This window comes from Hemitrygon akajei, chromosome 11 (genome assembly GCF_048418815.1).
Source record: "Hemitrygon akajei chromosome 11, sHemAka1.3, whole genome shotgun sequence".
In the NCBI taxonomy this organism is placed as follows: domain Eukaryota; kingdom Metazoa; phylum Chordata; class Chondrichthyes; order Myliobatiformes; family Dasyatidae; genus Hemitrygon; species Hemitrygon akajei.
The window spans coordinates 141884709-141911085 of NC_133134.1; the positions used below are offsets into that span (position 1 = coordinate 141884709).

Consider the following 26377-nt stretch of genomic DNA (forward strand, 5'->3'; position numbering starts at 1 on the left):
ATGGGGGACCCAAGTATTCAGCATTTGAAGTTGAAACTAATAAGCTGGTAGTTTCAAAATAATAAGGAAGTGGAATAAAGAAGGAAAAGTACACTGTTTTTCATGATAATGGGGGGAGGGGAAGGGGGGAACAATAAGTTGCAATGTCAACACGAGTGAATCTGCAGATGCCGGAAATAAATAAAAACACAAAATACTGGCAGAACTCAGCAGGACAGACAGCATCTACAGAAGGAGGTAGTGACGATGTTTTGGGCCGAAACCCTTCATCAGGAGTGAAGTAACATGGGATGATCGAGGGGGGGGGGATAAGAAGTGGGGGGAGGGATGAAGTAGAGAGCTGAGAAGTGATAGGCTGAAGGGAAATGGGCTAGGGGGAAGGTGGAGAATTATGGGAAATAAAAGAGAAAACAAGGTAGGGCTGGGGGGAGATTATAGTGAGGGGGGGAAAAAGAGAACCAGACTAAAATTATAGATAGGAATGGCGTGGGGGGGCAGGGGTATCAACTGAGGTCTGTGAGTTGAGTGTTCATGCCGGCAGGTAGGAGGCTACCTAGGCAGGAGATAAGGTATTGCTCCATTGACCTGCAATGTTATATTGTTTTAAAAAAATCTACATTCACCATTCTAAACATGCATCCTGAAACTGATATGCAAGGCCATCTCTCATTGGCACTATTGGGTCTCAACCACAAGATGCTTTAACATATTCATATGATCTTTCGCCCTCATTTAAGTTATTCCCAGACTTTCCCCAACATCTTACTACTCCCAGCATCTGTCTTCTCTTACATATCTCCAGACATGCAGCAGCCAATCAAATGACACAAACCAATTAAGCCTTTGGTGAATTGCTTTACACCACACTCAATTTAAAATTTACAAATTATGTATTATACACTGCTTGGGATATCAAGGATGTGCCAAAAGCAACTGCCAAAACATAGAAGATTACCAATACATTCACAAATGGGTCAAAAATAATTTGAGTATCGTCACTGGCGTCATCACTAAGCGACGGTCTATTAAAACAATAGTCTCCTGCAAGAAAGCTGTTGGGGTCTTGATTATGTGTTATATTTGAGACGGGAATGGTTTTAATTATATAGGTTAACAGGTTTGACCAGGTTTTTATTCCTGTCTCTTTGATATGATTGTCTATGAGAACCACTTTGCCTTTTTAATGTTTGGTACTAGAGGGGGGCAGTTAATGTTCAATGTCTGACATCGCTAAGTGACACTCACAGATGTTACAGAGTAAAGGGTTGTATGCGAGGGGTGGTGGGGTGGGAAGGAGGTAACTCAGGGCTCCATCACCAATTTACAACAACAGATCCAGGAGAAGATGAGCAACACAGATAAATTAGAAAATCTTACTATTGTATAATTTAATGTTAGAGGATTAAACTCTCCCTACAAGTGTTCAAAGGTTTTAGCTTTCTTATGCAGAAAGAAAATAGATATCGCACTGTTACAGGAAACACATCTTAAACCTAATGACATTCCCAGGGTTCAAAACCACTTTTATAAACCCGTTGTGGCATCAGCTGATGGTACTCTTACCAAGAGTTATGATATCAATGAGATGCAGTATTAATGTATCAATTGAAAGGACTGGTGCCGACAATGAAGGACATCTAGCTTTTTGCTGTACATTTATTCAGGGTAAAAAAAAAGTTGTAATTATTAACCTATATGCCCCAACTATATTCAAGGTTGAATTTTTTTTCCCTCAATTACCTCACAATTACTGAAGTTAAGTGACTACCAACTATATGTTGGTTCAGACATGAATGCTTTGGTAAACAATAACATCGTTAAATCTTCCTCAACTATATCAAGCTCTCAAGAATCTGCTTCCAAAGCACTTAACCTTTTTCTAACGGATTTAAATTTTAACTGATGTGTGGAGGGTGCATAATCCATCTGTAAAGACTATACCTTCTCCACAAGACATAAAACCTTCTCTCAGATAGATTACATTCTTATATCCTCCAGTTTGTTGCTTTTGGTACACTCAATAGAATTATTGCCCAGATGTCAATCTGATCACAACTCAGTCATATCTACTTTTAATTATGGCAAAATTAAAAATAAGGCTACTAGGTGGAGGTTTAACTCCACCCTTTAAAAAAACGACAAATTTCTAACACAACTGAGAAAAAAAACTGACTGAATTTATAAACTTGAATAAAAAGTGTCTTGGATGTGACAGTGATTTGGGCCTCCATCAAGGGTTTCTTTCAAAATAACACGGTGTGGTTCAGTTCCCACCTACATAAAAGCCGGTTTCAAAAGGTTTCCACCCTAGAAGAACAATGTAAGGTTTTGGAGAATGATCTCAAGAGGAGATGCACTATAACAAAAGAAAACAAGCTCAAAACAAAACAAGAATTAAATGATTTATTAAGAAGCAGGGCAGAATATATGATCCATATAACCAAACGTAAGTATTATGCAGAAGGCAGTAGACCGAGCCATCTTCTGGCACTAACACTCAAACAATAGGAAGCTAAAAGGTCTACACCAGCAATTAGATGTGCTAAACATGGAGTAGTAACTTCAACAAAAGAAATAAACGAGACATTCAAGAATTACTTTAAAGAACTGTATACAAGTGGCTCAGTTCCTTCTGAGAATGACTTCAGATTTTTTTTTAAGTGGATTAGACCTCCCTACATTGTCATCGGAGGACACCAAAATTCTAGACTCTCCTATTATACTGGATGAGCTACTTAAAGCAGTCAAAGCTACAAATAAGGGCTGTACGCCAGGTATAGATGGCATACCTCTGGAACTTTACCTAGCACTTTGGGATATTCTTGGACAAGTATGGTTAGAAATATTAAATTATGCTATTGGAAATGGCGTTTATTTTCCATAGAGATCTAAACACAGCTCTGATTACAGTTATACCTTAGCCCAGTAAGGACCCCTTGGAGTGTGCAAATTACCATCCAATCTCCTTAATAAATGACGACCTCAAGATATTTTCCCAAAGTCTTAGCCAGTAGACTTGAGATAGTAGTTAGGAAAATAATTAGCCCAGATAAAATGGGCTTTATCAGGGGACGTCTCGCATCTGATAATATTCATCGGCTCTTACACGCACTGAGTGCAACACATAAAATCCGCCTGCCTGTGGCCTGCTATTTCTAGATGCTGAAAAAGCATTCGATCGCCTTGAATGGCCATTTCTTTGGAGAGTTCTAAAAGAATTTAAGTTTGTTGATAAATTTATCAATATGATTCAAACACTGTATGCCAATCCTTCAGCCCAGTTATGTGTGGGAGGAGGTTTCTCAGAGTTATTTGACATAGGACGGGGCACACGACAAGGGGACCCTCTGTCTCCCTTATATCTATTGAACCACTTGCACATTTAATTAGAAACTCTCCTCAGATCTCCCCTATTACAATAGATACAACATCACATTCGATATCACTTTACGCAGATGACACACTAGTTTGTATAGCAAATGCTCAACAAACTCTCCCCTATGTTTTAAAAACAATGGAGCAATTTGGATTTCTTTCAGGATACAAAGTTAATCTGTTAAAATCAGCACTGATGCTGATTAATACAGATAAAAGTAAGGTGTCTATCCCTCCCCAAATTAAGGTTACAAAAGAGGTCCTCTACTTGGGCATTAAAGTTAATACTTCCCTATCGTCTGTGGCTAAAACAAATTACTCTTTAATTTTGAAAAAAAAAGAGGATATTAATAGATGGAGACACCTGACAGCATCAGTCCCAGCCTGTATAATTGGTCATTAAAATGAACATCTTACCCCGCATTAATTTTATCAGCTCAATGATCCCACTTACGCCTCCAGCAGGATACTGGCAAAAACTGGACTCCTTACTACGATGGTATGTTTGGAACGGTAAACGATCCAATATAAAGTGGTCAGCTCTACAATTCAAAAAGTCAAATGGGGGATTGGCATGTCCAAAATTTTAAATTGTATCACTGGGCATCTGTATTAAAAAGTCTTAGCTATTGGATGGAGGAGGATAAAGTTTCATCATGGAAAAACATAGAACAAAAGCTAATAGCACCAATAAAGTTGAAGGACTTTCTCCTTATAGGTATGTCTACCAAAAAATGTGATTTGTATTACGGTCCAATTTTAACCCATATGCTACAAATGTTTAGAGCTGCAGAAAAATTCCTAAAATTTAAAAGCTTATGGTGTAAATCTTCTCCATTATGGAACAATCTGGGGGAAAACCATTCACTAACAGAACTTGGGAGGATAAAGGTATTATTACTCTTCAAGATATTAATGGGGCAAGTACTATCCTTAGCTTTCAAGAACTGGTATCTCGATATAATATTGATAAACACTCTTTTCTTCAACTTTAGAGTAAGATCAGCTTGTAAAGCCTACAGAGTTTCCTGGGGGTCAGATTTAAAGGACCATCCAATTTTAAGTTAGATACAGAGTGCTCCAGGACAGATAGAGTCATATGTCAATGATAACTTAAACTCCCAGAAATATATGCCCACATCAGGAATGAAAGCCTGGGATAGGGACATATCTGATTTGGGACAAGACTTAGACTGGGATGCGATTTGGGATAATGCTGCCAGTGCTTCAAAAAACCCAAATCATCGGTATAGAGGTGGCCCCCGTTTTTCAAAAGTTCACTTTATGACAGCTCGCTGCTACGAAAGACCTGCATTAGTACCTGTTTTCCCTAACCAAAGAGGATTTTCACTTTTGCAAAAAAAAAGACACCCACTTTATATGTGTTTACCCCGAGAAATACAACCATGACTGTGAAGCCTTGTGCAGGCAGCTGTGTGCGCATATGTGTACATGCACATGAATGTACTTGCCAAATTTTTTTTCTCCAAATCGATTTCAGCTTGCTGTCTTCCCCATTCCGATAAGTGAAACTACACTGTACATACAATATTTCTACTTTATATAGGCTGTATATCGTATCATTCCTGCTTTTACTATATGTCGTGGTATTTTAGGCTTTGTGTTATTTGGTATGATTTGGTAGGTTATTTTGTGGGTCTGGGAATGCTCAAATATTTTTCCCCATATAAATTAATGGTAATTGCTTCTTCGCTTTACGACATTTCAGCTTACAAACGGTTTCATAGGAATGCTCTACCTTCGGATAGCAGGGGAAACCTGTATACACTTGAAATTTTGTCAGAGCATATTTAACACTGAGAATTAGACATCAAATGGGACTGGTTCCTGGCCCAAATTGCTCATTTTGCCCCCACGGAAACACTGGTTCTTTTATGCATGCTTTATAGGAATGTCCAGGGGTTTTTGGTTTGCAGGGCAAGGTTATTAATACTCTTACAGAACTAATGGGGGTACAATTACCAATGGACCCCACTGTACATCTTCTAAATGATGACTCCCACCTTTCCCTTACGGAAAAAATACCCAAAGTCTGGCTGGCAGCCTGACTGCAGCTAAGAAGATTGTAGTCCAGCGTTGGAAACCTCCCCATGATATTTCAAATACTCACTGGCTTCAGAGCTTTTTGGACATTTCTTACCTGGAACTATCATCAGCAAGAGTAAATGATGCACGACCAAACACAAACTTAATGTGGACAAATTTGATATTTAACTTAAAAGATCTTCTGTTAAAATAAGAATGCTCTGTCTGTGTACGCACTACTATTCAGTTGGTTGGTGAAGGGGAGAGGGATGGGGGGAAAAGAGGGGTGGAGAGGGGGTGGGGATGAAAGTTGGGGGGTAGCTGGGTTAAACAATCATAATGTAATCGGCAACTGGTTGTATTGAATTAAATTTGTTAGTGTTGCAATAAAAATAGTGATAAAAATGAGGAAAATCTGGAGATTCTATAAATAATCCCAGACAGTGAAAGAAAAATACAGCATGGAAATAGGCTCTGAGACTGCATCAAATTTGAAACCCCATTTACACTAGCCCTATATCAGTCCCATTTTTTATTCTCCATTCTCTTCAACTCTTTCCAGATTCTACCATTCACCTTACACTTGTAAGTTTCTATAAAATTTCTACATCTGTTCTGATTTAAATTAGCCTTTAAAATCCACATACTGGAAGATTTTACTAGACTTGAGCAATAGCATATTATTTATCAACTCAAATGATGATTATTCCAATGAAAATAGAGACATACTTTATTGATCCCGAGGGAAATTGGGTTTCGTTAGTTGCACCAACCAAGAATAGTGTAGAAATATAGCAATATAAAACCATAAATAATTAAATAATAAGTAAATTATGCCAAGTAGAAATTAGTCCAGGACCAGCCTATTGGCTCAGGGTGTCTGACACTCCGAGGGAGGAGTTGTAAAGTTTGATGGCCACAGGCAGGAATGACTTCCTATGATGCTCAGTGTTGCATCTCAGTAGAATGAGTCTCTAGCTGAATATACTCCTGTGCCTAACCAGTACATTATGGAGTGGATGGGAGACATTGTCCAAGATGGCATGCAACTTGGACAGCATCCTCTTTTCAGACGCCACCGTCAGAGTCTAGTTCCACCCCCACAACATCACTGGCCTTATGAATGAGTTTGTTGATTCTGTTGGTGTCTGCTACCCTCAGCCTGCTGCCCCAGCACACAACAGCAAACATGATAGCACTGGCCACCACAGATTCGTAGAACATCCTCAGCATTGTCCGGCAGATGTTAAAGGACCTCAGTCTCCTCAGGAAGTAGAGACGGCTCTGACCCTTCTTGTAGACAGCCTCAGTGTTCTTTGACCAGCCACAAACTGCAAACATTTGTTTTGAAATAAAATTGTATAGAAAAACATAAAATGAGCATTTTGCTGTGCAAATCAGCCCACACCCTTGGGTGATTTGAATACCATTCCCCACCTTCTAAACCTTTAACTCCCATCATAACCATGGCTGCTTTAGTACCAGACACCAACATAACTCAACGTAACTTAATATATTTCCATTGGCTAGTCTGTCCAAAAGATCCTCAGATATTTATTCATATTAGTTGACAAGAATCTGTCACTGGAAACACAGGTGATTCTGCATATGCTAGAAATCATGTGCAAAACACACAAAATACAGGGGGATCTTAGCAGGTCTGGCAGCACCCATGGAGGGAAATAAACAGTTGATATATCAGGTCAAGATCTTTCATCAGGATCTGATGAAGGGACTCAGCTCAAAATGTCGTCTCTATGAATCTCTTTCAAATGGCACTAAATTAATTCAACATCTAATCCTCCTCCTGATCTGATGATCAGCAGAGGTGAGTATGACTAGATGAAAACTAGTGATGCTCATGGGAGAGATGATTAAATTTGAAAAGATATGGAGACCATTTATTCAATATTTTCATATGATGCAATATGGCCCTGTGCCAAGCTTATTGGTTTTTTCAGCTTTAATCGTATTTATGTTGAGAGGATCGGAGTTGACGACATTAATGTTTATGTATTCTTGTGAGATACTATAAACAGCCCTTTTTTTTTCTTCTCTTTTTTTTTTTAGTTTTTTTTTCTTTTTGCTTCCTTTTTTTTCCTTAGATACTAGATTAGTAGTTAGTCAACTTTGCATATTTTTTTTATATTATATATTATGAAATATCTAGATTTACCTTGTTCATATATATACTATATGGTTCATGTTTCGGGAAAACTTACTTATACTGTATTCATTGCTTATGTATTCCTTCATGTATAATGGGAATTTGTATGTTTGTAATCCCTTTACAAATATATTAATTGTATTTTGTTCATAATATTATTAATACTAATAAAAAGATTGAAAAAGAAAGAAAGGAGAGATGATTGCCCTCCACTAAATATTGGTCTCTGCGCACTTGCACCACAGTCAAGAGCATGTTCAGTTTTATAAAAATGGAAGCTTTATGCTCACCTCAGAGGCAGTTGTCTATTTCAACTTCATTCTCAAATTTAGTTATTTTATACATGCCTGGATCAAACCAAGTGAACACAAAAGTTCTGGCTGATTGACTTTTCAACAGGTACAGTCATCCCTCCTTATTCGCGAGGGATTGGTTCCAGGACCCCTCACGGATACCAAAAAATGTGGATGCTCAAGTCTCTTATTCAACCTGCCTCAATGCGGTGGACCTTAGAACCCAGCGAAACCCCAGACCTTATTTAACCTGTCTCAGTGCGGTGGACATTAGGACCCAGCAGCAGAATCCGCAGTGTTTCTGTTCACGAAAATAATCACGATTGAAAATAAAGTTGAAATAATAAAGCGATCAGAAAGAGGTGAACTGCCATTGGTCATTGGAAAAGCTTTAGGCTGCAGTCGGTCAACGATCTGAACAATTTTAAAGGATAAAGTGAGAAAGGCCCTGCCCCGATGAAAGCTACAATTATTACTAAGCAACACATGGAAGGAGAGCACACTCGGAAGTGGTCTGTCACTGGATCGAACTCAGGAACTTCCCGAGCCCGGCGCTGAAACATACGGTCTAAGTGTTTCATATGCATAGTAAGGTAAAATATATACTATATTCTAAGACAAACGTTTGACTAACTGACGCTAAATAATATCAGATGTATCTGTTCCAACTTACATAGTAAGAGAACTTCCGATTTTTTTTTCAATCCCAATCCATGGTAACCTACGCACATCCTCCCGTATACTTTAAATCATCTCTAGATTACTTATAATACTGAATACAATGTTAATGCTATGTAAACTAGTTGTTAGGGAGCTCCAGCACCCAGGGCATGCCCTTTTCTCACTATTACCATCAGGTAGGAGGTACAGAAGCCTGAAGGCACACACTCAGCAATTCAGGAACAGCTTCTTCCCCTCTGCCATCCAATTCATAAATGGACATTGAATCCTTGGACCCTACTTTTTACCCTATTTTTAAAAATATACAGTATTTCTGTTTTTGCACGTTTTTTTAATCCACTCAATACATGTAATTGATTTACTCGTTTACTTATTATTTTTAATTTTTTTCCTCTGCTGGATTATGTATTGCATTGAACTGCTGCTGCTAAGTTAACAAATTTCATGTCACACACCGGTGATAATATACCTGATTCTGATTCTTTGTACAGGCAAAACACGACTTCCATTAAGTTTGTCACATGTATGGTAAATAGAAACATACAGTGAAATACACCACTTGCATTAACAACCAACACAACTGAGGATGCGCTGGGGACAGCTCAACAGTATTGCCACATTCCAGTGCCAAATGCCCACAATGGCCAGCAGAACAACATAGAACACAACAAGCAAGAAAACAAGTCCTGTCTCTCCATCCCACCCACGTACATAAAACAGTCCTTTAGCCTCCAGCAGACTCAGATTCAGACCTGCAGATATTGGGCCTTCGACTATCCCAGCAAACTCACAGAAATTCGCAGTCTTGGCTGCAGCCAATGGGCCTCTACTTCCGGAATTCCAATTCAGCCCTTCGCAGTTACCGGGTCCTAGTGCAAGGTTCGATTCGGTTTTTTAGACAATATAAACACTGGCTCAGATCCAAGGCGAGAACTGATTTTGCTCGCTCTCCATGATCTTCACTCCTCTGTCCAGGGTGCAGAGCCTTTCGCTGTTCATTGTTGGGTCAATTTAAACACTGTCCCAGACTGAAAAGTCAGGGAGTCGGTCGGGAGGAGAGCTAATTTCACTCATTCTCCACGGCACTAAGGTTATGAAGACTGCTCTGGCTGCTGTGCTCCTGCCACTAATATGATGAACTGATAAGCAAGGCTTTGGTCCTACTCCAGGGTTCACTCAACACACACAAAATGCTGGTGGAACTCAGCAGGCCAGGCAGCATCTATAGAAAGAAGTACAGTCAATGTTTCAGGCTGAAACCCTTCATCAGGACTATCTGAAAGAAGAGATAATAAGAGATTTGAAAGTGGGTGGGGGGAGGGAGAGATCCGAAATGATAGAAGACAGGAGCGGAAGGGATGGAGCTCAGAGCTGGAAAGTTGATTGGCAAAAGTGATACAAGGCTGGAGAAGGGAAAGGATCATGGGACGGGAGGTTTACAGAGAAAGAAAGTGGGAGGGGAGCACCAGAGGGAGATGGAGAGCAGGCAAGGAGTGATTGTGAGAGGGACAGAGAGAGAAAAAAGAAAAAGGAAAAAAAGGGGGGGAAAAAAGATAAATAAATAAGGGATAAGAAGAGGAAGGACATGAACAGAAGTTAGAGAAATCAAAGTTCATGCCATCAGGTTGGAGGCTACTATAAGCCTACGGACTCTCACAGCTACCTGGATTATTCCTCTTTCCACCCTGTCTCTTGCAAAAATGCCATCCCCTTCTCGCAATTCCTCCGTCTCCGCCGCATCTGCTCTCAGGATGAGGATTTTCATTCCAGGACGAAGGAGATGTCTTCCTTTTTTAAGGAAAGGGGCTTCCCTTCCTCCATCATCAACTCTGCTCTCAAACGCATCTCTCCCATTTCACGCACATCTGCTCTCACCCCATCTGCCTGCCACCCCGCTCGGAATAGGGTTCCCCTTGTCCTCACCTACCACCCCACCAGCCTCCGGGTCCAACATAAAATTCTCCATAACTTCCGCCACCTCCGATGGGATTCCACCACCAAGCACATCTTTCCCTCCCTTCTTTCTGCTTTCCACAGGGATTGCTCCCTATGCAACTCCCTTGTCCATTCATTCCCCCTCCATCTATTTGCATTGTAGTTATTAATTTCAATTTTTAAAACCAGTTGTTTATTTACTTGCATTCATATCACTGATCTGACCATTCTGGAAGAGTAAAGGGAATGGATAGACCAAGACAATGAATTTAGAGCAAGTATACACCGCACTGCAAAAATAACAATATACGAAGGATAAATCCAGATTGAATATCATAAGCAAAACAATATGCTGAAAATTTTCAGATCATCTTTGGAGAGAAAGACAGAGTTAAATGCATCAGGTTTATTATCTTTCATCAGATGAAAGATCAAAAGCTCATTAACCCAAAACATTAACTCTTCTTTTCTACAAATGCAGCCTGGCCTGCCAAGTGTTTCCACCATTTTCAACTTTTGGTTCACAGTACAGCATTTGCTATTCTTTAAATTTGATCACTAATGAGAAATTAGGCATCATTAATAATATTATCTTCACTTCCTGGAGATAACTGTTCACATTACTTTCCAAATCCGGTTGGACTATAAAAATAGGAGCAAACATAACAATTACACTCAATTTCCAGGCAGAATGAATCAAATTTCAAAATAATAAGAATGGTTAATAAACCATCCTCCTAGTGGTGTAGTCGAAAACCAAGAGGGAAAACAGCAAAGTTCCCCAACAGTTAACCTCTCAAGCTCCAACTTACCTTTGAGAAATTCTGAATGTAAAGTAATTAACTGAGACAATTCAAAACAAAACTGTTGGGCAGCTGGTGAAAGCACAAATGGACAAGAAATGAATGCCTCATTATTCTTTAATTATGAATACAGAATTATCTTAATTTGCAGTAAATGTGGGCAAATACATTCTTTATTCCCATATATCCACTTTAAATTATATTTTGAACTGTAAAAATATCCAACTATGTTGTTAAACCCATAGTTCACACACTAAAGTATACAATTAGGTAAGAGTACAAATGATGATTTGAAGTATAAAAATCTTGAAAAAATTTCAGGTGATCAAGAGCTTCAGGTTGATTACCTCTCAAAGACTGAGAAAACTTAGACCAAAGATCTTAAGTTGTAGAAGAGAAAAGATAGAATGAACAAATGGAAATAGAGGAGGGGAAGAACAAAGAATGACACAGGTAGCTCTGGATGACGGTGGTTTCTTCGTGGGAGCTGATTTGTATGGAAACAAACAGGATAACCGAAAACAGAAGGAAGGAAATATTAAAGTCTGATAAGTGGAAAGTAGCTAAAAACATTGCTATGCAATTTCAATGTCAAACAAGAGAATCCAGCTATCTACATCCAACAGAATTAACACCTTCAGTCCCACTACTAACATTTTGATTACCATCAATAACCAGAAATCCAACTGGGTCAGATATAAAATACTGCAGCCATGACATGGTGATAACAAAAGCATGTTTGCCTCTATTGTTTGAGACATTGAGTTCAAAAGTTAGGAAATTATGTTGCGGTTTTATAAAACTCTGGTTAGGCCACATCTGGAGAATTCCATTCAATCTGGTCAATGTGGAGGCTCTGCAGAGAGTGCAGAAGAGGTTTTCAGATGCTGACTGGATTAGAGGGCATGTGCTATAAGGAGAGCGCATGCATTTAAAATGAAGGGGAAAAGTTCAAGGGAGATGTGCAAGGTGAGTTATCCCCCTCCCCCACCACGTCATGTGGTGAATGTCTGGCATGTGCTGTCAGAGATTGCAGTGGAGGCTGGTACATCAGAGGCATTTAAAAGACTCTTGGATTGCTTTTCTCTTAAATAGAGCCAATGAACCGGCCTCAAATGTTTCCTGTGACAGAGAATTCCACAGATTCACTACTCTCCGTGTGAAGAAGTTTTTCCTTATCTGGGTCCTAAAAAGCTTCCCCTTTATCCTTAAACTGTGACTTCCCCAACATCGGAAACAATCTTCCTGCATCTAACCTGTCCAATCCCTTTAGAATTTTATACGTTTCAATAAGATCCCCCCTCAATCTTCTAAATTCCAGTGAGTATAAGCCTAGTCTATCCAGTCTTTCTTCATATGAAAGTCCTGCCATCCCAGGAATCAATCTGGTGAACCTTCTCTGTACTCCCTCTATGGCAAGAATGTCTTTCCTTGGATTAGGGGACCAAAACTGCACACAGTATTCTAGGTGCGGTCTCACCAAGGCCTTGTACAACTGCAGTAGAATCTCCCTGCTCCTGTACTCAAATCCTTTTGCTATGAATGCCAACATACCATTTGCCTTTTTCACCGCCTGCTGTACCTGCATGCCCACCTTCAATGACTGGTGTACAATACACCCAGGTCTCATTGCATCTCCCCTTTTCCTAATCGGCCACCGTTCAGATAATAATCTGTTTTCCGGTTCTTGCAACCAAAGTGGATAACCTCACATTTATCCACATTAAATTGCATCTGCCATGAACTTGCCCACTCACCTAATCTATCCAAGTCACCCTGCATCCTCTTAGCATCCTCCTCACAGCTAACACCGCCGCCCAGCTTCGTGTCATCCACAAACTTGGAGATGCTGCATTTAATTCCCTCGTCTAAATCATTAATATATATTGTAAACAACTGGGGTCCCAGCACTGAGCCTTGCGGTACCCCACGAGTCACTGCCTGCCATTCTGAAAAGGTCCCATTTACTCCCACTCTTTGCTTCCTGTCTGCCAACCAATTCTCTATCCACATCAATACCATACCTCCAATACCGTGTGCTTTAAGTTTGCACACTAATCTCCTGTGTGGGACCCTGTCAAAAGCCTTTTGAAAATCTAAATATATCACATCCACTGGCTCTCCCCTATCCACTCTACTAGTTCCATCTTTAAAAAAATTCTATAAGATTCCTCAGACATGATTTTCCTTTCACAAATCCATGCTGACTTTGTCCAATGATTTCACCTCTTTCCAAATGTGCTGTTATCACATCTTTGATAACCGACTCTAGCATTTTCCCCACCACCGATGTCAGACTTTAAAAAGTGGGGTTACATTAGACACCCTCCAATCCTCAGCAACTAATCCAGATTCTAAGGAGTTTTGAAAAATTATCACTAATGCATCCACTATTTCTTGGGCAACTTCCTTAAGCACTCTGGGATGCAGACCATCTGGCCCTGGGGATTTATCTGCCTTTAATCCCTTCAATTTACCTAACACCACTTCCCTACTAACATGTATTTCCCTCAGTTCCTCCATCTCACTAGACCCTCGGTCCCTTACTATTTACTATATCAGCACCTAAAACACCCTAAAAATTTCTACTCTCCACGACTGACACATACTCAGTTGCTTTTCAACTCTCTATCCCACTTTGGATAATGTTTAAGGCCAACACAAGCCTGAATAGTCATAAGGCACATATCTGCCCTTTAGACTTTACTCTGAACTCAAAGTTTAACCATTTTTCTCTCCCCACAGATTGTGCACAACCCTCTGATCATTTTCGTGCAGGCCCTCCCCCACTGTTCTGCAACAGCTTCTTTCCCTCTGCCGTCTAATTTCTCAATGGACATTCACTCTGAACACATGAAAACTATCTCACTACTTTTTTTTATTTTTGCACTATTTATTTAACATATGTACCTACTGCAATTCACATTTTCTCTATTATGTACTGCATGGTACTACTGCCGCAAAGACAAACTTCATGACATATGCCAGTGATAATAAACCTGATTCACCATCATTAGTATTTAAACCTCAGCCAGAGATCAGTTGTAATTTAGCATGATTCCACCACCCATTTGGTTGGTATAACCACCATTTGCCTAATTTTTCCCCTTGCAACTGCCCTCCTCCTTTCCACTCTTATTCCCCTTCTCTAACTTAAAACACATTTGATTGCCAACTTCATCTGACAAGTCTGAAGGACTACTACTGTTCTGCTTCCATGGATGCTGCCTGACTTAATTACTATTTCCAGCATTTCATATTTGTATATTTCAGATTCCACCAACTGCAGTTATTAGCTTTATTTCTGTTCAGTACATCCTTGAAAACTTGTGCTGCACAGTATTTACCTAACGTGAGATTACAGTAAAAATGAACAAGATTAATGAAGAACAGCTGTTTTGTGAAAGTTAATCAAATGCAACAATTGGAATGAATTAGCACTATCCCTCAATCTGCAAATTTAAATCCCCAGCATATCACCCATATCCAAATCAACTGCAAGCGACGAGAGTGAACTCACGTCAATGAAAAAACACACAAAAACTTAAATATGTTTACAGACAATTTGCAAGACTACTCATCCACTCCAGTGGCAAAATAACAGTATAGGATAAGGAAACATCACTCCACATACTCCTTTTAATGCCATTTGAAATAGCAGACCCTAAATTGGCAAGAGGACTTCAAAATCCTTCAAAATGCAGTGAATTCACAGCAAGACCTTGCAAAGCTTCTCCAAGCTAAAATTTGGTCATTTAATATTATGACTTACAACTGAGACACAAAAGACATTTCATATCTGAACAAATAAAGTGCTGTAAAAAATTATCCCTTTAGAGCAAGACTATTTACTCCAAATAGTTGATAGTGCTTTTCATTAGAAAAGCTACCCCTCTGCCATCCAATTTCTGAATGGACATTGAACCCATGAACATTACCTCATTACTTTTTTATTTCTATTTTTGTACTATTTATTTAATTTAGCTTTTTATATGTACATACTTACCGTAATAGATTTTTTCTATTACTTATTGCATTGTACTGCTGCCGCAAAGACAAATACTTTCATGACATATATCAATGATATTAAACCTGATTCTGAGAGGTGAACAGCCATCTTCTTTGGTATAATATCTGATGATCCAATAAAGGCCATTAACTTTTAAGTACATGACTCCATAAAAGTGCATACAAACACTTTGCTTACCTGTCCCATCACGGCTACTGTATGGCCATCCACCAACAGTAAGCATTGACGGCATTGGAGAGCTGGGTCTGCTGTCCACTTCAACATGCTGTGTAATGTGGCGCACTGTTTGTTTGTTTTTGCGATTCTTTTTCCTGCCAGATAGCTGCCACCCCTCAGGGACCTGATCAGAAAATGCAGTCTGTGCTGAAGTGTTGCTCTTTCCAAGGTGGGTTTCTCTCAGTTCAGCACCTCCATAATGTGAAGGAGATATCTGTTCCTCCTTAACTCGAAATGAATTGTAACCAATGTCACTGGACCAGAGTGATTGTGAAGAGATGTCATCATGACTGTCAGTTTTCTGCTCATGTTCCTCTTTGCTGTAGCTGCTTCCACCATCATGACAACTTGCAATTGCTGAATCTCCAGAAGAATTTGCTGGGCTTGTCCGTCGCCTTTCTAACCAAGGAGAACTACTCCTGCCCACTGCTACCGGGGTTACAACATCAATGCTGCTGCTCGAGGGAGCTCCCATATCATACTCCATAATATCCTCTGATGGTTCAGTCTTTATGCTGATATCTAAAGCTGCCTTGATAAAACTGTGACATGCCTGAACTATGTCTGTCATTTGCAGATAACTTGCAGCTGACATCACCTCAATGACATTCTTGCTCGTCAACGCTAGGTGCGCTGAGTACATAAAATCTATGATTACTTTGAAACCCTGCGCAGTGACTATGTCCAAATGAGTCACAGTAGCCTGATCAGAGGACATCTTTTGCACCTGACAGTACAAAGTCTTGAAGTAGCGGCTACTACCAAGCAGAACATTTTTATGTGCTTTAAAGATTTTCCCCTCGACAATGATGCACACATCACAAAGGATGCCATGCTGCCGCTGTTCATTCAATTCCCGTAACAAGTGACGGTAGTGTGATGGGATTTCCATATCATCTTTTCGATTGTTTATTGACAGATACTGTTGTTGCTTCTGAATTCTAGTGAAAGAATAAAGTGGAGAGAAAAAAATAAATCAGTCTTACATACCAAAAGTGGCTCTGTGTATGAGAAACATGCTTCTTTTTTGACAAAATGAACATTATCCTTTATCGGTTCAGATCAATGGTATCTAAAGCAAAATGTCCGATGTTGCAACACAAATGAAAAATGTGCTCCACAGTATGTATATGCCAGGTCAAAGGCCTATCAGACAAGTCTGTAGATTTAATACAGAAAGTCTGCAAACGAGGTGCTCAATCTGTACTTGCTCTCCCCAATCCAGAAACCACCACAGTGTGACCAATAACCTTTAAGCAAATAAACCAAGTACATTGCTGGGACCCATTCTGAGAAGGGGTCCCAATCCCAAAATGTTAACTCTTTCTTGCCACAGTATGTGGCTGGACAGCTGAGTGTCCCAATGTCCCAATACACATTTCCAGCTTGTGTAGTTTTCGTTTTGATTCTCTATGTATCTCGTAGTTGATCTCAAAGTCCAAGTAAGTGCAAAGATTTAGGAGAGTTCAGTCATTTCAAATCATGCTACTCCATTCCATAAATCCAAGATTAATACTGCATTCCAAAATCCCTTCGTTCCCTTGAACACAAGGAAAAATCTATTTCACTCTTTTTCCTTAACCTAGAGTATGCCCTCAGTTTTAGATTCACCAGACTGAAAAAGAAGCCTTCCGTCATCTATCCAATACCCTCTCTAAATGTTTGCATTTCAATGACACCTTTCCTTTTGCTGAACTTTTACCTCCCTTCCCCTCATTGGACATGTCCCTCTCCCATAAATCAATAGAGTCAATTTATAATTTATTGCTTACAAGCCATACATTTCTTTCATTAGTATAGAAACCAATACAAAATGCTCTATGTGAGATTTTAACAGTTTTACAGTATCTCCTTATTCTTGAAGACCAACATCCTTCCCATTAAGGTCAATAATTCTTCAACATTCCAAATAGTTTGCTGGTCCAAGTAGTATACTGTATCTACGTTTCTGCATCTTATTAACTATAATGTGAACACCTTAACCATTCTGGTTGTCTATACTCCTTGTCAAAGTAAATTATCTCACATTTTCCCACCTTCAGCACAAAGATTATTTAAAAGGATAATTTCACTATGTCATTACAGCAAGAACAGGTTTCAAAATCATCTGACCATATGCGGTCTCCAACCAGTACATTTAAAATAGACTAAATATTAGATAGACAATGTTATATCCCTATTTAATTAAACATGGTTTAGAGAAATGAACTTACAATATGATAGAAAGAGTAAAAAAGTACAACCTCTGGAATCTTGAAAGGCACTTTCTTTAAATCCACAGGGAAGCTTATGAAGAGAACCATGATCACACAAACTCAGTATCCGTTGTGGCACTAACCAACCAACGGTCAAGTCTAAGTAGTTTAACGAATAAGCTTGTCTATCACTCGGTACAATAAGAGGGACTGCTACTAACTACTAAATGGCCAAATTTAGGGGAGAAAGCAGACCAAGCTCAGTGAGTCCATTCTTTGGCTGCAGTCCAACAATATCTGGCTACCAGTCCTGGCAAACAGACTAGTGTGGACAGGATTGACATTCTTCTCATGTACTACATGATTAAACCTCAAAAACGTACATTCTAATTCCTTCTGTCATTAAGAAGGCCAAATATATTTGAATTCTAGGTGGCATAGGAAAAGGCAAAAGGAACTTATTTTAAAAGTTCATTTAAGAATGATTGACAAGGTATTTATTGAGCATCGGCAATTGCCCTTAAGATAGTGTGGTGAGCTACTTCTTTTAACCATAACAGTATTTGTGGTGATAGTATTCCAATAAGGCTAATAGAGTTCCAATAATTGTGCCAAGAAGAAAAAACTGCAAGACATTTCTATGTTGGGCAACTTGTGGTGTCCATACATTTGTCAATTGCTCATGTCCTTCATGGTGATGAAAATGAAACAAATTGCTATGAAGAAGCCTTTTACAAATGGTCTATTCTGATATCGTATGAAATAAACCAGATATTTAGTTCATCTTTCTGTCACAAACAATATAAATGGCAATAGATCAAAAAGAGGAAGAAAAAATATGTTCAAAATTAGCCTTAATGATTCAGGAGAACCAAATAACCTTGGAGATGACAGCTCCTTTTGCCTTTGATCTCAGCTGATACCTGCAGTTTGATTTCACCTTGTAAATGGCAACATAATTAAGTATCACAAAGCTCTACAAGAGGTCCAAGGTTATGCCGATAGAAATTATCCACAAATGTAAAGCAATACAATTAATCCCCTCTTGGGGTCTTCATCATACATCTCAGAGAAATCTTAAATTAAGTATATATATTTGGTAAGCTCTCAGCAGCATGTCCACCCCAATACTAACCATTTCCAGCTATAATTATTCCTCTACTGCAAAGCTTATTGCTTCTAATGAAATCACTGTATCAGCAACTTTTTATTTGAACACATCATCATGATCTTTCTGTTGTACCATGAGAATCTCTAAGGAGAGCTACATTTATTGAAGATAATGTTAAAAAGTGCTGAACTTAGCTCAATTATAACAAGACTTTCCCCTGTTTTGGCACACTCCTATAGTAGAAAAATCAGATGATCAATTAATAGCCAAGAAATTGCAATTATTGTAACTTTTTTTACTTACTGTCTTTCTTTCTCCCGCTGTCCTTCTCCTTCATCAATGTAGTGCCAGTTCCTTCCCATTCTTTCCCCAGGATTGTTCACGGTCTCCCAGTGGTTTTAAACGTCCTAGAAACAAATTACAAATATTCCAATATTGCATAAAATTATAATAAATGCAATTCTAAATTATTCTTTTTTGAATCAATACCAAACATCAGGTCCAAATTATTGAAGATGCTGTGAAGAACGTTCACTTTTGTATAATGACAATCCCTCAAAAAGAACAGAAAATGTTGGTAAATCCAGGCAAAAATTCAAATGTATTCTATACTCAAAATGTTAAAGTTTATTTACTGATGTTCTTGGCAAGACTAGTAGTTACTCCCCATTCAAAACACTCCTTGAGAAGATGTAGTGGACCTGCCTTCTTGAACAATTGCATTTTGGAGAACCTACACCCATAGTATCTTTCATTGGTGGTATCCAGACGCAACAACAATGAAACAATATGCCAACCCAATTAAAAAAGTATCTCCAAGTTAACAATGATCATGACTAAGAAAGGAGTGTGTAGCCCTTGTTATGGCTTTGTGCAGAATAAACCAAGTCATTTTTCTAATACACTTAATCCAAATTATTGCCAGAATTTACAAGTTCACAAAATAATTACACCAGTATGAATTACGATTTCACATAGCATGAAGTGATAAGTTAACTCTGAAATGAACTAAACACGCATTTCTCTTTCCTTACTCAAGAGTAGCATTTTATAAACAGTAAATCTGTTGTCACCTAAAACTGTCATGTCATTTTACATCTTGCCACCAACATGGGCAAATGAACAGGAATAATAACAGTGAAAAAATGGTGCCTATGGAATATGTTTCACACTGCCACTACATTTCAGAACATTATACCATGAAGTGTTTCTGAAGTGTAGAAAATGATACCGCAGAAGGGAATACAGCAACCAATTTGACACAATGCTAATCCACAGCTCCATCATTTGAAAATTAATGGGAGAAAGGAAGATATGGAATAAGCTTGCATTTATATAGCACCTGTCATGTTTCAAAGTGCCCAAGATATTTAACGAATTGTTCATGCTATAATATATTAAAAATATATAAAATTTGAATTTCTGGGTCCTACTAGCAGCATTGAGATATATGATTGTTTAATGGATAAACGTTTGTTTAATATGCTATGAATACTATGGATCTTGAACCAGAGACTGAAAGTTAATTCTACTACATAAAATGCTGTGCAGCAAGTTATTTCATCAGACTTGGACATCCTCTTTACTGTAGTTCATCACACTTCATAATGCATGCTACAAGTTATCAGTGTGCTTTGCAAGGTAACACCATGAAGGCATCATCACTCTGAATCAAGGATGAAATGGAAGGGGGACGTCACGTGATGACGTAGGATCGAGACGCTGGAACCCAGCTCTCCCGTAAAAAATCAATAAATTAACGTTTAAGTGAAGAAAAGTTAGTTAATACTTTTTAATAGTTACTTATAAACTACTCCGGATTGTTTCAAGTTATGCCTCACAAACAGAAGATGAAGAAAACTACTACCGTGAAGACAACGCAAGTTAGAACAGAATCAAGGCCCACTTCTGCCGAAGAACCGTGGGCTAAGGTACATTATACCACCGGCGATACAGAACAGGAAACTGCGGCAACATCGACCATTTCTAAAGAAAAAGACCAACGAGACCTGCGCAAACGTGAAGGAAGGAGCATGCGCAAACGAGAGCAACCAGAACTACAAATCCCAGTAACGACTGAAACTGAAAGTGAAAGTGAATCTGAGGGATAGTCAGATTTTCTGGAAATATCAGACGAAGATGGAGATAAAAGTTCTTCTGGAAATATAGAAAAGACTTTGATGCAAATAATGCGTAAATTAGAAAAATTAAATGCATTAAAAGTAATCCAAAAAAAGTGATAAATATGGAGATTATGTTTGACAAAATGACAAAAAGACAGGAAAAAATGGAAAAGAGAATTATAGATTTGGAAACTACAAAGGAAGACATGGTTGAAAGAATGAATAAAATGGAAGATGATATTACTGCCTGGACATCAGAAAGAAAACAATTTATGGAAAAAATTGATAAGCTTGAAAATTTTAGTAGACGAAACAATATTAAAATTGTTGGACTTAAAGAAGATATAGAAGGAGAAGATCCAATAAATGTTTTTCAAAAATGGATCCCTGAAAAATTGGAAATGGAAGAAGAAACTCTAATTGAGATTGAAAGGGCTCATAGAGCCTTAAGGTCAAGATCTCAAGCTGATCAAAATCCACCATCAATTTTGATAAAATGCTTAAGATACCAAGATAAAGAAAAGATCCTGAAGGCAGCTGCCCAATGTGCCAAAAAGAGAAACGGGCCATTGATGATAGCAGGGAAGGCAGTTCTTTTTTATCCTGATATAAGTTATAACCTTTTGAAGAGAAAGAAGGAATTTAACCCAGTGAAAAAAGTCTTATGGGAAAAGGGTTATAAATTCATAATGCGTCACCCAGCAACACTGATAATTTTCTTGGAGGAGGGAAAAAGAAGATTTTTTACCGATTATCGAGAAGCGGAGGAGTTCGCACAAAAACTTCCATTTACTCGCTAATTATACATAGAGATTTCCAAACGTAATGGATTAAAGATGAAGATAGAGACAGTGAATGGAAGTGATGGACATTTAAGGATGATACAGAGGAGAAAAGCAAAATTTCAGAAATACTAATTGAGAATAGTATTTTTTTTCTTCTTATATATATACTTTTTTATGTTACGGGGGGGGGGCTGGGGAGCTTTGGATCGATTACTACGGGATTCACGTGTGTAATCATGGCGATCACCATGACCCGTACAATAGAGGGGGGTAATGTTGTGTTCTTTTTTTTCCACAACATTAGTAGGGGGGTATTTTGTTTTTTTTCTTTATACTCTATTTTTCTTTTATCTTTCTGCCTGGATGATCGGTGGGGACACACATAGCAACATAGAGAATTTTAAAAAGATTTCCCAAGATACCATGAAAGTTGAAAGATTAGGTATTATTATAGACTGGAGTAACATAATTAAAAATAATGACTAATTTACTGAATTTTTTAAGTTTTAATGTTAATGAGCTTAATGGACCGGTGAAAAGAAAAAGAATTTTAACATATATTAAAAAAATGAAAACAGATACAGCTGTTATAGAAAACAGAAACACTTTTAACAGACATAGAACATCAGAAATTAAAAAGAGACTGGGTTGGAAATGTTATTGCAGCTTCATTTAATTCAAAGGCGAAAAGAGTTGCAATTTTGGTTAATAAAAACTTACCAATTAAAATACAAAATGTATTAATTGATTCGTCGGGGAGATATGCAATTATACATTGTCAAATTTTTTCAGAACTATGGACTCTTATGAACATTTATGCACCAAATGAAAATGATGTAAAATTTATACAAGAGGTTTTTTTGAATTTGGCTAACGCACATGACAAAATATTAATAGGTGGGGATTTTAACTTTTGTCTAGATCCAGTTTTAGATAGATCAACAAAGGTTGTCACAAAATCAAAAATAGTAAAATTAACTCTATCATTGATGAAAGACTTAAATTTGATTGATATATGGAGAAGAATTAATCCAAAAGAAAGAGATTATTCATTTTATTCAAATAGACATAAAACATATTCAAGGATAGATTTTTTCCTATTATCAACGAATATTCAAGATAGAGCAAAAAATATGGAATATAAAGCAAGAATATTGTCAGATCATTCTCCTTTGATAATGACAATGATAATGATAGATAAAGAGGAATCAATTTATAGATGGAGATTTAATTCAATATTACTAAAACGCCAAGATTTTTGTGATTTTATGAAAAAGTAGATTCAGTTCTTTTTAGATACAAATTCACATTCAGTTGCTGATAAATTTATATTGTGGGAAGCAATGAAGGCATATTTGAGAGGTCAGATAATAAGTTATACTTCTAAAATTAAGAAGGAATATATGATAGAAATAGATCAATTGGAAAAAGATTACAAAATTAAAAAAAGAATCTCAAAGAAATATGACAAAAGAAAAACAAAGACAACTTATTAATAAGTTACAATATAATACACTTCAGACATATCGAACAGAAAAAGCAATTATGAGAACTAAACAGAGATATTATGAACTAGGTGAAAGATCACTTAAAAACAGACCAGACTTCTAAAACAATAAATGCAATTCGAACAAGAGTAAATAAAATTACTTATAAACCTTTAGAAATTAATGAAATTTTTAAGAATTTTTATCACAAATAACTCTTCCAAAATTAAATACGGAAGAACAGAAGGGATTAGATATGCCTTTTACATTGAAAGAGGTCGAAGAAGCCCTAGGATCACTTCAAAGTAATAAATCTCCAGGAGAAGATGGTTTTCCGCCTGAATTTTATAAAAAGTTTAAAGATTTATTAATTCCTCCTTTTATGGAGTTAATACATCAAGCAGAAAGAACGCATAAACTTCCAGAATCTTTTTCGACAGCTATTTTAGTAGTATTGCCAAAAAAAGATAATCTTTTAAAACCAGCATCATATAGACCTATTTCTTTATTAAATACTGATTATAAAATAATAGCAAAAATCTTGTCTAACAGATTATCTAAATACTTACCAAAATTAGTACATATGGATCAAACAGGATTTATTAAAAATAGACAATCGGCAGATAATGTAACTCGGTTATTTAGTATAATTCATTTGGCGCAAAAGAGGGAGGAAATGAGTGTGGCAGTTGCTTTAGATGCAGAAAAAGCATTTGATAAGATTGGAATGGGATTTTTTATTTAAGGTATTGGAAAAATATGGATTAGGAGTATCTTTTGTAAAATGGATTAAAACCTTAAATACTAATCCCAAAGCTAAAGTAGTGACAAATGGTCAAATTTCAAGACCATTTCAGTTAACAAGGTCAACTAGGCAAGGTTGTCCATTATCACCTGCTTTATTCGTGTTGGCGATAGAACCATTAGCTGAATTAATTAGAATGGACCCAGATATTAAGGGTTTCAGAGTTAATCAGGAAGAATATAAGATTAACTTATTTGCTGATGTTCTGCTTTATTTAACAAACCCATTGCACTCGTTGCGTAAATTATCCTATAGATTAGAAGAATATGGGAAAATATCAGGTTATAAAATAAATTGGGATAAAAGTGAAATTTTACCTCTTACTAAAGGAGATTATAGTCAATGTCAATTAATAACTCAATTTAGATGGCCGGCAAATGGTATAAAATATTTAGGTATAAGAGTTGATAATGATATAAAGAACTTATATAAATTAAATTACTTACCATTATTGAAAAAAATTCAAGAAGATCTTGATAAATGGATTGTATTACCAATAACATTAGTAGGTAGAGTAAATACCATAAAAATGAATATATTCCCTAGACTACAATATTTATTTCAATTACTACCAATACAGCTACCCCAGAAGTTTTTTCAAGAGTTAAATAAATATGTGAGGAAGTTTCTTTGGAAAGGTAAGATGTCAAGAATATCGTTGGAAAAATTGACATGGAAATTTGATCTAGGAGGGTTACAACTTCCAAATTTTAAGAATTATTATAAAGCAAAACAACTTAGATTTATTGCATCTTTTTTTGAGAAAGATAGACCGGCATGGATTAGAATAGAACTAGATAAAATAGGAGAAAATACACCAGAAGATTTTATATATAAATGGGAAACTAAATGGATACAGGAAAAGAAAGAACCTCCTATATTAAAACATTTGATTGACTTATGGAATAAGATAAATGTTGATGAGACAAAGAAATCTTTATTAGCAAAGAGATCTTTAATTCAAAATAGACTTATTCCTTTTACAATGGATAATCAACTTTTATATAATTGGTTTCAAAAAGGGATTAGATATATAGGAGATTGTTTTGAAGGAGGTATATTAATGTCATTTGATCAATTAAAGAATAAATACAAAATATCAAACAACACTCTTTTTTGTTACTTCCAATTAAGGGCTTATTTAAGAGAAAAATTAGGTCAAACAATGTTATTGCCGAAATCTAATGAAATAGAAACTTCAATTCAAAAAGGAAAGATTTAAAAATTTATTTCTTGTATGTATAGTTTGATTCAAAAACAGGCAATTAAACAAGGAGTCCATAAGTCAAGACAAAAATGGGGAAGTGACTTGAATATTAAAATTGAAGAAACAAATTGGTCAAGACTATGTCTTGATAGTATGACAAATACAATAAATGTCCGGTTAAGATTAGTGCAATATAATTTTTTACATCAATTATATATTACACCACAAAAAATAAATAAATTAAACCCAAATTTATCTGATCAGTGCTTCTGATGTAACCAAGAAATTGGTACTTTTTCACATTCTACTTGGTCTTGTTCTAAAATTCAACCTTTTTGGACAAATTTAAGAGTTTTATTGGAACAAATTATTGGAACACAACTTCCACATAATCCAATATTATTTTTACTAGGCGATATTGAAGGGATAAAACCGAAACCCAAACTGAATAAATATCAGAAAGAATTTATAAAAATTGCACTGGCAGTAGCCAAAAAGGCTATTGCAGTTACTTGGAAATCGGATGCATACTTAAGTATAGATCGTTGGAAGAATGAAATTTATAGCTGTATTCCACTTGAAAAAATTACTTATAATTTAAGAGATAAATATGAAACATTTTTGAAAATTTGGCGCCCTTATTTACAAAAGATAGGATTAAATATATAGATGCTCTGAAGATGAAATAATAGGTTATTTGGGGGAAAGAAATAAATATATATATTAGTCATTGCAAACTCCATGGAGCATGTGGGGATCTTCCGATATCCAGGCACTCTTTCTTTTTTTTCTATAGGGATGTTAGGGGGGAGGGGTTAAGGGGAGGGGGGAAGGGTATATATATTTTTTTTATATTTTCTTTTCTTTGTAATTATTTGAAAACTCAATAAAAAAGTTTTTAAAAAAGGATGAAATGGAATACAAACAGTAGTTCAAGATTCCAGACTATACTTTTGTTTAAAAACACTGATCCAAATGAGGACCAGTAACCAAAATTAAATATCAGATAACTCTGCATTAAAGAGCACTCTGCAGTTCAAGTGCAGGAGGTAGAGAAATGGAGAGAATGAGTCAAGCATCTTTCATCAGAAAAGTGAGAAACGCAAGTCTTTTATGCT

The 26377-nt window shown here is 37.0% G+C and overlaps 1 protein-coding gene across 2 annotated transcripts in view; it reads right to left on the minus strand.

Moving 5' to 3' along the window:
• LOC140736082 (zinc finger and BTB domain-containing protein 46-like) overlaps nt 1-26377 on the minus strand; it is a 97444-nt gene that overhangs the window by 53244 nt on the left and 17823 nt on the right. For both annotated transcript variants that reach the window (XM_073061824.1, XM_073061825.1), the window contains exons 2-3: nt 19156-19259; nt 15508-16487 (exon numbers count right to left, since the gene is read on the minus strand). In XM_073061824.1, the coding sequence (XP_072917925.1) occupies nt 15508-16487; nt 19156-19214 (1039 nt within the window). In that variant the 5' untranslated portion in view covers nt 19215-19259. The remainder of the gene's footprint in view (nt 1-15507; nt 16488-19155; nt 19260-26377) is intronic.